The sequence below is a fragment of the Heptranchias perlo genome, chromosome 35, assembly GCF_035084215.1.
Source record: "Heptranchias perlo isolate sHepPer1 chromosome 35, sHepPer1.hap1, whole genome shotgun sequence".
Lineage (NCBI taxonomy): Eukaryota > Metazoa > Chordata > Chondrichthyes > Hexanchiformes > Hexanchidae > Heptranchias > Heptranchias perlo.
Genome location: NC_090359.1, coordinates 20,118,065 through 20,133,686, shown reverse-complemented (window position 1 = coordinate 20,133,686; position 15,622 = coordinate 20,118,065). Strand labels below are relative to the sequence as shown.

The 15,622-nt window shown below is 49.0% G+C and overlaps 1 protein-coding gene across 10 annotated transcripts in view; it reads left to right on the top strand.

Annotated features, from left to right (window-relative positions):
* Window positions 1-15,622, top strand: part of chd3 (chromodomain helicase DNA binding protein 3) — a 110,399-nt gene that overhangs the window by 36,819 nt on the left and 57,958 nt on the right. For all 10 annotated transcript variants that reach the window (XM_067972027.1, XM_067972028.1, XM_067972029.1 and 7 more), the window contains 6 exons: window positions 1,643-1,846; window positions 3,140-3,351; window positions 5,522-5,653; window positions 9,114-9,219; window positions 11,428-11,619; window positions 15,090-15,290. In XM_067972027.1, the coding sequence (XP_067828128.1) occupies window positions 1,643-1,846; window positions 3,140-3,351; window positions 5,522-5,653; window positions 9,114-9,219; window positions 11,428-11,619; window positions 15,090-15,290 (1,047 nt within the window). The remainder of the gene's footprint in view (window positions 1-1,642; window positions 1,847-3,139; window positions 3,352-5,521; window positions 5,654-9,113; window positions 9,220-11,427; window positions 11,620-15,089; window positions 15,291-15,622) is intronic.

Genomic DNA, 15,622 nt, shown 5'->3' with positions numbered 1-15,622 from the left:
TCAGCCAGGATTCCCTCTCCTGATCACCGTCCAGTGACCCCGGCTGGGAAAGCTGGTGAGAGTGGACGTTGGGTGCGGCAGGTTCACCTGTACAAGGGAGCAGAGTGACCAGAAGGCAGCGACACCCCAGCAGGGAGTCGACGCCCGCAGAAGAGGAGGGCAGAAAATTGGAAGCATTTTTAAAGCCACCTATTCCCTTCTCCCTCTCTGCTTGTAAACTGCCCTTGTGGTTCGATCAACACCGTGAGCTCAGCACGTCGGTGGGGGGGGAGAAATCAGGCAATCAGCTCGAGTACAAGAGGCCCACATGCGTGTGTATGCGCCTCTCTCTGTGTCTGTGTGTCTAGTGCCCAAAGTCTCCACTTTCCAACTCCCGTCGTTATTAACATGGTGCGAACAGCAGATGGAGACTTCGGGCAGCTTCAATCAGCCGCTCGCTAAATGAAGACCATGTGTCGGTCTACTATCAAATAAATCATAATCTGACTTCAGGCCCATTTAGCATCAAGCTGCACAGTCCCCACCACTTTTTAACTAGATTAGGGGATCCTAGATCCTTATCTCTTCAACATCTTTGGCACGAGGGAGTCCGCTAGATTTAGTGTCCACCGCGTACAGCGGGCAAATTGGGTTTGCACGAACACGCCCGCCATATGCGGTGGGGAGTGTATATACAAACAAAACAACATGAGGTAATTTTACAGACTGGCATTCCCAGCGTGGAGACTCACCAGCTGAACGCCTGTATTGGGAATTGGGGTTTGCATTCCGGGTGCTTTCCAGTCCGTGAAGATGAATAGATGGAAAATGGCCAGGGAGCCGGGCCTGAATTCTCGAAAGTCGCTGCTGGTGGCTGAGGCCCTGTGCTCAGGAATGCAGCTTTACAAAATGACCCCTTGTATGAGCAGAAGAATATTTAAGAACAGGGAATAGGTCATCGTGCCCGAAACGCCCATCCCTTTTTTGGAGGCCAATCCCATCCACCATATCCTTTAATCCCCCTCTCCCCTCCACCCCACTGCCCAGAAACTCACTAAGTTGCCTTTTGTCCGTCCTTTATTACACACCTCGATTGCCCCTTTGGGTGGAAAAGGTTCTGACCGATGTCGACTCCTCCCTCCGAACGTTCTTGACCTTTCACTGTGGTACCTGAACCCTTTGCCGCAGTAAAGGATTTGCCTGGATCAACTTTCTCAATCCCCTTCGTTAAGCTTGAACAGTTCACTGTTACTCACTTCAAAGTCTCTTTCCTAAAGAAAACCAGCTCAACTTTCTTAACCTTTTCCTCACAACTTAAAATTCTTCAACATAGAACTTACTGGACTGAAAATGACGATTGATACATTAAACCAAGGCCCCGGCGTCTGCCCTCTTGGGTGGATGTAAAAGATCCCACTGCACGATTTCAAAGAGCAAAGGAGTTCTCCCTGGTGCCCTGGCCAATATTTATTGCTGTTATTGTGCAAATTGGCTGCTGCATTTTGTACATTACAACAGTGACTAAACTTCAAACGAGTACTTTATTGCTGTGAAGTGCTTTGGGACGTCCTGAGGTGGTGAAAGGCGCTATATAAATGCAAGTTGGTTCTTCTTGTTGCCTGGCGGTAAACCCTTTGTCCTCCTGTTTCTGTTTTCTCCGTAGTGCCCAGCATTGAAAGGACGAGTCCAGAGGATTCTTCACTGGCGATGGGGTGAACCTCCGCTGGCAGTCCCTGTGCCCAGGCCACCCGATGCCAACCCAGAGGACTCCCCACCAAAACCACAGCACGGGCGCCCCGAGCGGGAGTTTTTCGTTAAGTGGGCGGGCTTATCGTACTGGCACTGCTCCTGGGTCACCGAGCTTCAGGTGGGTTTGGGTCACTTTTGTGTTTTTGTTTCCTTTTTTGTGCTCATCAAAGTGAGGGCTGTTGGTCGAGCTGGAGTCAGCAACATGGGTTGGGTTAGATACAGAGTAAAGCTCCCTCTATACTGTCCCATCAAACACTCCCAGGGCAGGTACAACACAGGTTAGATACAGAGTAAAGCTCCCTCTACACTGTCCCATCAAACACTCCCAGGGCAGGTACAGCACAGGTTAGATACAGAGTAAAGCTCCCTCTACACTGTCCCATCCAACACTCCCAGGGCAGGTACAACACAGGTTAGATACAGAGTAAAGCTCCCTCTACACTGTCCCATCAAACACTCCCAGGGCAGGTACAGCACGGGTTAGATACAGAGTAAAGCTCCCTCTACACTGTCCCATCCAACACTCCCAGGGCAGGTACAGCACGGGTTAGATACAGAGTAAAGCTCCCTCTACACTGTCCCATCAAACACTCCCAGGGCAGGTACAACACAGGTTAGATACAGAGTAAAGCTCCCTCTACACTGTCCCATCAAACACTCCCAGGGCAGGTACAGCACGGGTTAGATACAGAGTAAAGCTCCCTCTACACTGTCCCATCAAACACTCCCAGGGCAGGTACAGCACGGGTTAGATACAGAGTAAAGCTCCCTCTACACTGTCCCATCCAACACTCCCAGGGCAGGTACAACACGGGTTAGATACAGAGTAAAGCTCCCTCTGCACTGTCTCATCAAACACTCCCAGGGCAGGTACAACACTGGTTAGATACAAAGTAAAGCTCCCAGGGCAGGTACAACAAGGGTTGGGGCCCCCGGGAGCGTGTCGGTGTTTACAGGGGCCCCCGGGAGCGTGTCGGTGTTTACAGGGGCCCCCGGGAGCGTGTCGGTGTTTACAGGGGCCCCCGGGAGCGTGTCGGTGTTTACAGGGGCCCCCGGGAGCGTGTCGGTGTTTACAGGGGCCCCCGGGAGCGTGTCGGTGTTTACAGGGGCCCCCGGGAGCGTGTCGGTGTTTACAGGGGCCCCCGGGAGCGTGTCGGTGTTTACAGGGGCCCCCGGGAGCGTGTCGGTGTTTACAGGGGGCCCCCGGGAGCGTGTCGGTGTTTACAGGGGGCCCCCGGGAGCGTGTCGGTGTTTACAGGGGCCCCCGGGAGCGTGTCGGTGTTTACAGGGGCCCCCGGGAGCGTGTCGGTGTTTACAGGGGGCCCCCGGGAATGTACAGCACACACTGCCCACAATGCTTGTGGTGCTAGTCTGGGTTGAAGTGACCTGAACATCTGCTGGTTTCCAACAGCTGGAGATTTACCACTCGGTGATGTTCCGGAATTACCAGCGGAAGACCGACATGGACGAGCCTCCTCCATTCGATTACTGCTCTGGGGACGACGATAGCAAGAGCGAGAAGCGGAAAGCCCAGGACCCGCAGTACGCCGCCATGGAGGAGAAGTTTTACCGCTACGGGATAAAGCCAGAGTGGATGACCATCCACCGCATCCTGCAGCACAGGTGGGACCTCTGGCTCTGAACAGCTGTCTGGTCAGCTTTTGGAACAGGAAGAGACCACTCAGCCCCTCGAGCCCGTTCTGCCATACAATTAGATTGGTATCTTAACTCCATTTACCCGCCTCGGTTCCGGAACCCTTAATGTCCTTGCCTAGCAAAAATCTATCAGTCTCAATCTTTATTGACCCCCGGCATCCACTGCTTTTTTGGGGGGAGAGTTTACCAGATTTCCACTCCCCTTTGTGTGAAGAAGTTTTTCCTGACATCACCCCTGAACGGCTTAGCTCTAATTTTATGCCCCCTTGTTCTAGACTTCCCCCACCAGAAGAAATAGTTTCTTTCCATCTACCCTACCAACTCCTTTAACCATCTTAAACACCTCAATTAGATCACCCCTTAATCTTCCATACTCCAGGGAACACAAGCCGAGTCTAAGCAACCTGTCCTCGTAACTTAACCCTTTTGGCCCCGGGATCATTCTGGTGGATCTGCACTGCACCTTCAGGCAGAGAAACTAGGAATCACTGCACATGTTTTCCTGTCGACAAATTTCACATACGCATGCGTGACGCTTTCGTTAACCGGGTTAAATTGTGCAACAGCGAACGGTAGTACAACTGCTTTAAGGGTTTAAAAACAGAAAATGCTGGAAACACTTAGCAGGTCAGGCAGCATCTGTATGGAGAGAAACAAGAGTTAAAGTTTCGGGTTGATGTCTGATGAAAGGCCATCGACCTGAAACGTTAACTCTGTTTTTCTCTCTCTACAGATGCTGCCTGACCTGCTGAGTGTTCCCAGCTTTTTCTGTTTTTATTTCATATTTCCAGCACTCACAGTATTTTGCTTTAAGCGGTTGTTTGCTAACTTAGCCGCCTTGTAAATATGCCCATTTATCTGGTCCCAGGTATTTTAGTCTTTTTCAGAGTTTTATTTGTGTCTCTGCTCCTGTGAAAGTGCTGCTGTCTCCTGTATGACAGATCCATGGGCACTGGGTGCTACTGGGGCCATTCTTTGTGCATGATCCCAGACACTGGGCGTCAGCAAGACATTAACAACACCAATCTGAAAATTTAGGCGCAAAGATCTTTTTAAAAACAAAATTGAACCTTACTTTAACCTCTGTTCACACGAACGATCAGACATGGCATCGGATTTTGGACTCACGGTCCGCTTTTTGAACAGGCTGTCAGGAGATTCCTCAAAGGCAACAAGTTGTTATGGTTTGGAATGCGCTGCCTGAAAGGGCGGTGGAAGCAGATTCAGTAGTAACTTTCAAAAATGAATTGGATAAATACTTGAAAAGGAAAAATTTGCCAAGCTATGGGGATTGAGCAGGAGAGTGGGACTAATTGCATAGCTCTTTCAAAGAGCTTGCACAGGCACAGTGGGCCAAATGGCCTCCTTCTGAGCTCTGATTCTATAACATGAAGGCCTAGATTTTCCAATCATAGAATTATCTCGAATACAGCACAGAAACAGGCCATTTTGCAGAACTGGTCTATCCCGGTGTTTATGCTCCACACGAGCCTCCTCCCACCCCCTCTTCATCTCACCCTATCAGCATAACCTGTATTCCTTTCTCCCTCGTATTTATCTCGCTTCCCCTTAAATGCATCTATGCTATTTGCCTCAACTACTCCTTGTAATAGCGAGTTCCACATTCTCACCACTCTTGGTGTAAAGAAGTTTCTCCTGAATTCCCTATTGGATTTATTAGTGTCTTTCTTATATTTATGGCCCCTTGTTTTGGACACTTTGCACTGGCATTCAACAGATTAACGGTGACGTTAACAACACCAATCTGAAAATTTAGGCGCAAAGGTCTTTTTAAAAAAAAAATTGAACCTTATTTTAACCTCTGTGCTTCACGATGTGGAGCCATTCGTTTAATAAGTTTCTGATTAATTTTAACACCAGCCGAGCAAATCTCATCACTTTGGATATGATAGCTCCCCTCGCCTAGGGTACCCTCCATGTCCCTTGTCCACTTATGAACTTGACAAAGAGTTGTCACCAATGTCCTCCGCTTGCTTCGTTTTTGATCCTTGCCCTACTGAACTGTGCACGAGTCGGGTGAGGGGATTGATAATTGCAGTCTCCTACATGTATGAATGTGCTGTTCACTTTTATGCCCCACGCTTGTCGCTCATCTTCATCACATTCCTTTCTGCAGCATCGACAAGAAGGGAAACTACCACTACCTGGTGAAGTGGAGGGATCTGCCGTACGACCAGGCCACCTGGGAGGAGGATGAGCTGGAAATCCCGGATTACGATTTACTTAAAGTTGCATACTGGAATCACAGGTCAGTGAGAGTAGGGCATCCTCTGTGCATGCGCGCAGTGGATCTACCAGTATCATGTAATATCACTGATACATGTGTCCTGGCGACCTGAAATTACGCCATAGTATACCGGCACAGAATGTTTAGTACGCTTGTCTGACGTATTTTAAATGGGTTAAGCTCTCCACTAAGAGCGCTGGGCCGGGAATTTCAGACAAACCTGTCACCCATTCTTATGCTCTTAAGTGTCAGCTGTGATTCAGTGGGTACCACTCTTGCCTCTGAGTTAGAAGATTGTGGGTTCAAGCCCCACTCCAGAGACTTAAGCACATAATTGAGCAAGGAAGCTATGTCGAACCTTTATAAAACACTGGTTTGGCCACCACTGGAGTATTGTGTCCCGTTCTGGGCACCGCACTTTAGGAAGGATGTGAAAGCCTTAGAGAGGGTGCAGAATAGATTTACTAGAATGGTTCCATGGATGGACTGGAGAAGCTGGGATGGTTCTCCTTTGGGCAGAGAAGGTTAAGAGGAGATTTGATAGAAGTGTCCAAAATCATGAAGGATTTAGATAAAGTAAATAAAGAGAAATTGTTCCCGTTGACTGAAGGGTCAAGAACCAGAAGACACAGCTTTAAGGTGATTGGCAAAAGTAGCAAAGGTGACACGAGGAAAAACCTTTTTACGCAGCAAGTAGTTATGATCTGGAATGCGCTGCCTGAAAGGGTGGTGGAAGCAGATTCATTCGCGGTTTTCAAAAAGGAATTAGATAAATACTTGATGGGAAAAAATTTCCAGAGCTATGGGAAAAGAGCGGGGGAGTGGGACTAACTGGATTGCTCTTAGAAAGAGCTGACACAGACTCGATTGGCCGAATGGCCTCCTTCTGTGCTGTAACCATTCTATGATTCTATAATCTAGGCCGACACTACCTGTGCAGTGCTGAGGGATCACTGTTGGAGGTGCCATCTTTCGGATGAGACGTTAAACCGAGGGCTGCCCTTTGCCCTTTCAGGTGGGCGGAAAAGATCCCACGGCCACTCTTTCGAAGAAGAGCAGGGGGAGTTCTCCCCGGTGTCCTGACCAATATTTATCCCTCAACCAACATCATTAAAAAAAGATGATCACATTGCTGTTTGTGGGATCTTGCTGTGCGCAAATTGGCTGCCGCGTTTCCTACATTACAACAGTGGCTACACTTCAGAAGTACTTAATTGGCTGTGATGCGCTTTGGGACGTCCTGAGGTTGTGAAAGGTACTACGTAAAAGTCCTTTCTTATCCCACAATGTAAGTTCAGGGTCCAGGTACTTCATTCCCATTCTGTTTAGAAGTGTGAAGTAACTGTTGGTTATTACCACCCTCCTGGGAATTGAGCTCCAGCAGTTAGAAAGGAAGATTTGCATTTCATGACCTCAGGATGTCCCAAAGCGCTTTACAGCCAATGAAGTACTTTCGAAGTATAGTCACTGTTGTAATGTAGGGAAACGGCAGCAGTCAATTTGCGCACAGCAAGATCCCACAAACATCAATGAGGTAATCACCAGCTAATCTGTTTTAGTGATCTTAGTTGTGGGATAAGTATTGGCCCAGGACACCAGCAGGAACTCCCCAGCTCATCTTCAGAATAGTACCGTGGGATCTTTTACATCCACCTGAGAGGGCAGACTCAACCGGGCCTCGGTTTAACGTCTCGTCCGAAAGATGGCACCTCCGACAGTCCAGCACTCCCTCAGTACTGCGTTGGGAATGTTAGCTGAGATCAAGTCCTAGAGTGGGGCTTGATTCCACGACCTTCTGACACAGAGACGAGAGTGCTGCCCCCTGAGCCAATTCTGACACCACCTCTCCAGCCCACCTTCCCGTAATTCAGTCCCCTCGTTTGACAATTTGGAGACGCCGATCTCCAGATCTGATCTATACAGCACTGCAGTGGGCATTCCCGTGGGACCCACTGAGTGGATTGACAACAGTTTCTTAAAAGAATGTGTTAACCAATGTAATAATAATGGCACAGAAAGAAATGTTAATTATTAACGATTGGGACATTATCATTACTAGTTGGAGTGATAATCTGCAATATCAGGCATTAAACAACATGAAGATATTATAGAACCATGAATTATTGAAGAATTATTGGATTAGTGTGGTTCAGAAAGTGTGGTATACTATACACACGAGAATTGTAACAAAATGCATTATTGGTCTTGGAGGCAATTTAAAATTTTAATTGAGACCCCTGGGTGAACAGCCACAGAGATTGGAAAGAACAGGAGAGAAGTTGGGATGAGGCCTTGGAGAGGGTTCAGAGAAGATTCACTAAAGTGGTACCAGGGATGAGAGACTTCAGTTATGTCGAGATGCTAGAGAAGCTGGGGTTGTTCTTAGAGCAGAGAAGGTTAAAGGGAGATTTAATAGAAGTGTTCAAAATTGTGAAGGGTTTTGATGGGGAGAAACTGTTTCCACTGGCAGGAGGGTCGGTAACCAGAGGACACAGATTTAAGGTAATTGGCAAAAGAACCAGAGGGGATTAGAGCAGATTTTTTTACGCAGCGAGTTGTTACGATCTGGAATGCACTGCCTGTAAGGATGGTAGCCATGATGTGGAGATGCCGGTGATGGACTGGGGTTGACAATTGTAAACAATTTTACAACACCAAGTTATAGTCCAACGATTTTATTTGAAATTTACAAGCTTTCGGAGGCTTCCTCCTTCCTCCGGTAAATGTCAGGAACTCCTCGAAGCCTACGCATTTATAAATCACAGAACAATACATGGTGATTACAGATAGTCATTGCAACGGGCAGTTGCAAAGGCTTCGAGGAGTTCCTGACATTTACCTGAGGAAGGAGGAAGCCTCCGAAAGCTTGTAAATTTCAAATAAAATCGTTGGACTATAACTTTGTGTTGTAAAATTGTTTACAATTGTAAGGATGGTGGAAGCAGATTCAATAGTAACTTTCAAAAGGGGAAATGGAGGCATATTTGAAAAGGAAAAATATGCAGGGCTGTGGGGAAAGAGCACTGGGGGGTGTGGGACTATTCAGATAGCTCTTTGAAAGAGCCGGCATAGGCACGATGGGCCGAATGGCCGCCTCCTGTCCTATGTGATTCTGTAATTCTATGAATCAGGAGGTCATGATTAGATGACGCCAAGCTTGTGTTTTTAAAAACCTGTGGGGTACAGGACTGAGGGCAGCAAGGAGTTCCACAGTTTTGAGGTCCTATATAAGTATGAGGTAGAGTAGGGGATGGAAGGATGAGACTTGACTGAACTGAGGATGCAGGGAAGACTGTGGGACAGAGTCTCTGCAGCTCAGAAAATTGGACGCTAAAAATGTACTGTTAGAAAGGTGCCAACTAGTCGGATTAATATCCTGCAGACATCCTTCTCTGCTTCATTTTGCTCCCCACCCCCCTCAGTCCCTTGTGTCTCCCTGTACGGGAAGCCCAGCTTTAACCCCGTGCTGTTTCTGCTGCAGGGAGATGATCGTCGGAGAGGAGTCGGTCAGGCCCAAGAAAACCAAGAAGTTCAAGAAAATCAAAGAGTTCTTGGACAACAAGCCTCCCGGCTCGCCTGTGATAGAGGTAAGAGCGGGAGGGCAGCAAGGCCTAGTCTGATGTCCTCATCGTGGAGGGTTTTGTGATTGCCGTAAATCTACGAGTATAACATATATTGTCGAAAAGAGGAGTGGGGGGGCTTATTTATTCTACCTGGATATAATTTAAAAAAAACATTCAGAGCTACGAGGGTAGCCTGTGGTAACGGGGAATATAGAAGGTTGAGGGGTGATCTGATAGAGGTCTTTAAAATTATGAAAGGGTTTGATAGGGTAGACGTAGAGAAGATGTTTCCACTCGTGGGGGAGACCAAAGCTAGGGGCCATAAATATAAGATAGTCACTAATAAATCCAATTGGGAATTCAGGAGAAACTTCTTTACCCAGAGAGTGGTGAGAATGTGGAACTCGCTCCCACAAGGAGTAGTTGAGGTGAATAGCATAGATACATTTAAGGGGAAGCGAGATTAACACATGAGGGGGAAAGGAATAGAAGGATATGCTGATAGGGTGAGAAGAGGGGGTGGGAGGAGGCTCGTTTGGAGCATAAACACCGGGATAGACCAGTTGGGCCGAATGGCCTGTTTCTGTGATGTAAATTCTATGTGTTCATGTGGCCTTTCACATCCTCAGGACCTTCCAAAGTGCTTTACAATAATTAATTACTATTTTAGATGCAGACACTACAAATATATGAAATTGACAGCTGGTCCATCAAGCTTGCCCCACGCCATGATGGCTGGACCATCATGGCTAAACATTTTGTCTCGTCCCCCTTCCCCGCCCCCGCCCCCGCCCCACCCACCACCACCTCACGACCACCCCAGCAGCCGTGTAATATATGGGAGAGGCAAATAAACAGGAAAAAAAACCCAGGGCCAATAAAGGACAAAAATACTCAGGAAAATTCCTCTCCGACCTCCTCCCCCCCCCCCCCACCTTAGACGATCGAAACTAGTCCAGGAGATCACACGGACCAAGTGTCACCTGTAAAGACCTTTACCTTCTGTTATATAAGCAAACATGACAGCCAATTTGCATGCAGCAAGGACCCATAAACTGCCGGTTAATCTGTTTTTGGTGGTGTTGGTTGAGGGATAAATATTGGCCAGGACACCGGGAGAACTCCTCTGCTCCTCTTGGAATAGTTCTGATGGATTTTCACATCTACCCAAATAGGTGGGTGGGTGGGGGGGGGGGTTTCTCGACTGAATGTCCCATCCAAAAGACGGCACCACTGACACCGCAGCGCTCCCTCGGTACTGCACTGGGAGTGCCAGCCTAGATTGTGTGCTCAAGTCCTACTGTGGGACTTGAACCTTTTAACTCTTGGCGCGAGTGCTACCAACTCGTCCTCTTTCTCTCAAGAACCACCCAATTGTCTCTTGCTCCCATTGGCTTGGATGGCCTTCCATGGCAACCGAAGTTCTGCCCAACCCTCCTTACTGTTAATTTTTGACTTGCGTTCCCTGGTATCTGAACTCTTGAAAAATTTGTCTGCATCAACATTTGTCAGTCCCTTTCATAGTCTTGAAAACGTCATCTACATCACCTTGCAGTGTCCCTTCCAACAAGAACCAACCCAGTTTCCTAAATCTTTCCTCATTTCCTCACGTGTCAGCTGTGGCTCGGTGGGTAGCACCCTCGCCTCTGAGTCAGAAGATCGTGGGTTCGAGCCCCACTCCAGAGACTTGAGCACGTAATCCAGGCCAACACTCCCAGTGCCAGTACTGAGGGAGTGCTGCACTGTCGGGAGGTGCCGTCTTTCAGATGAGGCGTTAAACTGAGGCCTCCCTCAGGTGGCCATAAAAGATCCCATGGCACTATTTTGAAGATGAGTAGGGGGAGTTCTCCCCAGTGTCCTGGCCAATATTTAACTCTCAACCAACACCTAAAACAGATTATCTGGTCACTATCACCTTGCTGTTTGTGGGATCTTGCTGTGTGCAAATTGGCTGCCACATTACAACAGTGACTGCACTTCAAAAAAGTACATCATTGGCTGTAAAGCACTTTCGGATGTCCTGATGTTGTGAAAAGTGCTGTATAAATGGAAGTTCTTTCTTTATTACTTAATCGATCATAAAAGCAATTTCAGTCTTTTTAAAAATTTTTGTTGGCCTCGCGATTCTGCAGGTGCCAAGTACTGGCTGTTCCACCCTGTAACTCCAGCTCTCTCCGCTTTTCTTTCTAAGGTTGTATTGTGTCACCGTCTTGTTTTTTTTTCTCTCCGTAGCCAACAATTAAATACGATACACAGCCGGACTTCATCACTGCCACCGGCGGAACCCTACACTTGTACCAGCTGGAGGGGCTAAACTGGCTGCGCTTCTCCTGGGCTCAGGGCACCGATACTATCCTGGCCGACGAGATGGGACTGGGCAAGACGATCCAGACCATCGTCTTCTTGTACTCTCTGTACATAGAGGTAAAAGGCGGCCTTCAGTTTAGGTCACTCTTGGATAATATTGGCTGATCTCTCCCACTGTTAGATAGGGGTATAGTAACATACGAACATAAGAAATAGGAGTAGGAGTAGGCCATACGGCCCCTCGAATCTGCTCCGCCATTCAGTAAGATCATGGCTGATCTTCGACCTCCACTTTCCCATCCAATTCATCATATCCCTTGATTCCCCTAGAGTCCAAAAATCTGTCGATCTCAGTTTTGAATATATTCAATGACTCAGCATCCACAGCCCTCTGGGGCAGAGAATTCCAAATATTCACAACCCTCTGAGTGAAGAAATTCCTCCTCATCTCAGTCCTAAATGACCGACCCCTTATCCTGAGACCATGCCCCCTAGTTCTAGACTCTCCAGCCAGGGGAAACAACCTCTCAGCATCTACCCTGTCAAGCTCTCTAAGAATTTTATATGTTTCAATGAGATCACCTCTCATTCTTCTAAACCCCAGAAAGTATAGGCCCATTCTACTCAATCTCTCCTCTTAGGACAACCCTCTTATCCCAGGAATCAATCTAGTGAACCTTCATTGCATCCCCTCCAAGGCAAGAAAAGCCTTCCTTAGGTAAGGAGACCAAAACTGTACACAGTACTCCAGGTGTGGTCTCACCAAAGCCTTACATAATTGCAGCAAGACTTCCTTACTCTTATACTCCAACCCCCTTGCAATAAAGGCCAACATACCATTTGCCTTCCTAATTACTTGCTGTACCTGCATGTTAACTCTGTGATTCGTGTACAAGGACACCCAAATTCCTCTGAATACTAACACCTACTAGTCTCTCACCTTTTTAAAAAAAGTGTAGCACAGTGGATATGTCCGGGGGGCCCTGGACCTGGGCGGTCCGGAGAATGTAAGTTCAAAATTCTGGCATCAGTAAAAATGACCGCGAAGCTATTGGATTGTCGTAAATCCCAACTGGTTCACTAATGCCCCTTTAGGGAAGGAGACCGGCCGTCCTTACCCGGTCTGGGCCTATGTGTGAGTCCAGTCCCCACACTGACCTGGTTGACTCTTAACTGTCCTCCTGAAGCGGGCCACTCGGTTACCACCACCTTATCAGGGCAACTAGGGGATGGGCAATAAATGCCAGCCTTGCCAGCGGCGCCCACATCCCCAGAATGATTTTTCTTTTAAAAGTAAAATGTTGAAGAACAGCCACTTGAGGTGAGGTCCCGGAGGGCTGCTGGCATCACCCACATCCCGAGAATGAATGGGGTTAGCAGCGCTGCTCGTGGTGTATAGCCGATAACTTGGCCTGTTCCTTTCGAAGTCTGCTCCTCAGGTGCTTCCTCCCATAGAACCATAGAAAAGATACTGCATAGAAGGGGGCCGGCTCGAAGAACAACCAGGTGCCCATTCTAATCCCACCTTCCAGCACCCGGTCCATAGTCCTGCAGCTTACAGCACTTTAGGTGCAGGTTCAGGTACTTTTTAAAACTGTTGAGGGTCCCTGCCTCTACCACCAATTTGGGCAGCAAATTCCATACACGACAGCGAATTCCTGTAGTCTTGTCAATTTGTGTTGGATTACGCTCCTTTGAAGCGCCTTGGGACATTTTACCAGGTTAAAGGCACTATATAAATGCAAGTAGTAGTTGTTGTTGTTGAATAGAATCAGGAGGTCATTTAGAGTTTAATTGCTGGTTGCTGAGAGAAGTTTTCAGATTGCTGGGTGCTTGTGAATTTCTAGCTCCAGGTCAGGAAAATAGCACCTCTTTCCCTATCTCCTTTTGGCATGTGGGAACCTTTCCATAAAGAGGCCGACCCGTTGTACATTGGAGCATGATTGGGATGTGCCAAATTGTGCTGGGTCTCCACTGTGTGTAGGACGCTGTACACACGCACACATCCTGGGGGGCTGGTGCCCCTCCGCCTCTGCCTGCCCTCCTGACCAGGGCTGTTCTCCCAGAGTCGGGCTAATCATGATGTTATCAGCAGGCTCCCAACCTGCTTTAGAGAGCCTACCACAGGGTGTGTGGTGAGGGGGGGTAAATGGGGCAAGGGGGGGGGGAGGAGGAGGTCGTGGGGCAAAGAAGGAGGTGGAGTTGGGGATAGTGGGGCAAGAGAGGGGAGGAGGAGGGGGTGGTGGGGCAAGGGAGGAGGAGGGGGTGGTGGGGCAAGGGAGGGGAGAAGGAGGAGGAGGGAGGGGAGGAGGAGGGGGTAGCTGGGCAAGGGAGGAGGAAGGGGTAGCAGGGCAAGGGAGGGGAGAGGGATCACTGCGATAGGCTTGGGCACCTGCCCTGCCATTACCAGGCTGACAACCTCCCGAGCAGCTGAAGGGGAGTTGGTAAGAACTCCTGTGGTTGAACGGATTGCCCCTGGGATCAATTAAATTCTGAGGGGTAGCTCTTGACTTTGTGCGACTGTGTAAAACGGGAGATAGCGAGTCAGCAGCCTGTATTATCGGGAGAGAAGTAAAACGTGCTGCCGAATCACTATCACCCGTTTTACACTAACGCACAAAAATCAAAATCTATCCATACGCTCTGGGACATTTTAAATTTAAATCGCACTCACCAAATTGCATGTTGTTACAATGTGCCTGTCCATATTGGGATCAGTGTACCGGAGACCCAACATCACTTCCAGCAGAAAATCCCAGAAATGGTGATGGGGAGACGGTGGAACATTTCCTAGCCCGATTCTCTGTGCTTCCCACTGGAGGGAATGGGTGTAACTCCGAAGGGCAATCCCTCCTGGTGTCTCTTCACACTGCTGCTCGTGCAAGGAATCGTGCAGCACGTGTCTCACCATCACCTTCAGGTACTAGTGCTCGAGATGCTCTTGTTCTCGACTACTCCAATGCTCTCCTGGCCGGCCTCCCACCTTCCACCCTCTGTAACCTTCAGCTCATCCAAAACTCTGCTGCCTGTATCCTAACTCGCACCGAGTCCTGTTCACCATCAACCCCCCCCCACCCACTGTGCTCGCTGATCTACGTTGATTCCTGGTCCTGCAATGCCTCGAATTTAAAATTCTCTCAATCGTGTTCAAATCCCTCCATGGCCTCGCCCACTCCCTATCTCTGTAACCTTCTCCAGCCCTACAAACCCACCAAGACCTCTGATTTTCCAATTCTGGCCTCTTGTGCATCGCGAATTTTCATTGCTCCACTATTGGCAGCCGTGCCTTCAGCTGCCTAGGCCCGAAGCTCTGAAATTTCCTCTCTAAACCTCTCTCCTCCTTTAAGATGCTCTTTAAAAACTACCTATTTGACCAAGCTTTTGGTCACCTGTCCTAATATCTCCTTATGTGTCTCAATGTCAAATTCTATTTGATAATTGCTCCTGTGAAGTGCTCTAGGACGTCTTACTATGTTAAAGGCGCTATATAAATGTAAGTTGTTGCTGTTCCTCCAGGAGTGGTTTTCTTTTTACCTGTGTACAATTGTCCAGTTGATTATTGTACATTTCTTATTCTGACTCCTCAGGGACACACAAAAGGCCCCTTCCTAGTCAGTGCTCCCTTGTCTACGATCATAAACTGGGAACGAGAGTTTGAGATGTGGGCGCCTAATTTCTATGTGGTGACGTACACAGGAGACAAGGACAGCCGTGCCGTCATCCGGGAAAACGAGTTCTGCTTCGACGATAACGCAATTAAATTCAGCAAGCGAGCCGTCAAAATCAGGGTAAGTCTTCAATTTTTAACAACTGAGTAATGTGGGGCCGGGGCGTGGGGAGCGAGGGCCCGGGGCGTGGGGAGCGAGGGCCCGGGGCGTGGGGAGCGAGGGCCCGGGGCGTGGGGAGCGAGGGCCCGGGGCGTGGGGAGCGAGGGCCCGGGGCGTGGGGAGCGAGGGCCCGGGGCGTGGGGAGCGAGGGCCCGGGGCGTGGGGAGCGAGGGCCCGGGGCGTGGGGAGCGAGGGCCCGGGGCGTGGGGAGCGAGGGCCCGGGGCGTGGGGAGCGAGGGCCCGGGGCGTGGGGAGCGAGGGCCCGGGGCGTGGGGAGCGAGGGCCCGGGGCGT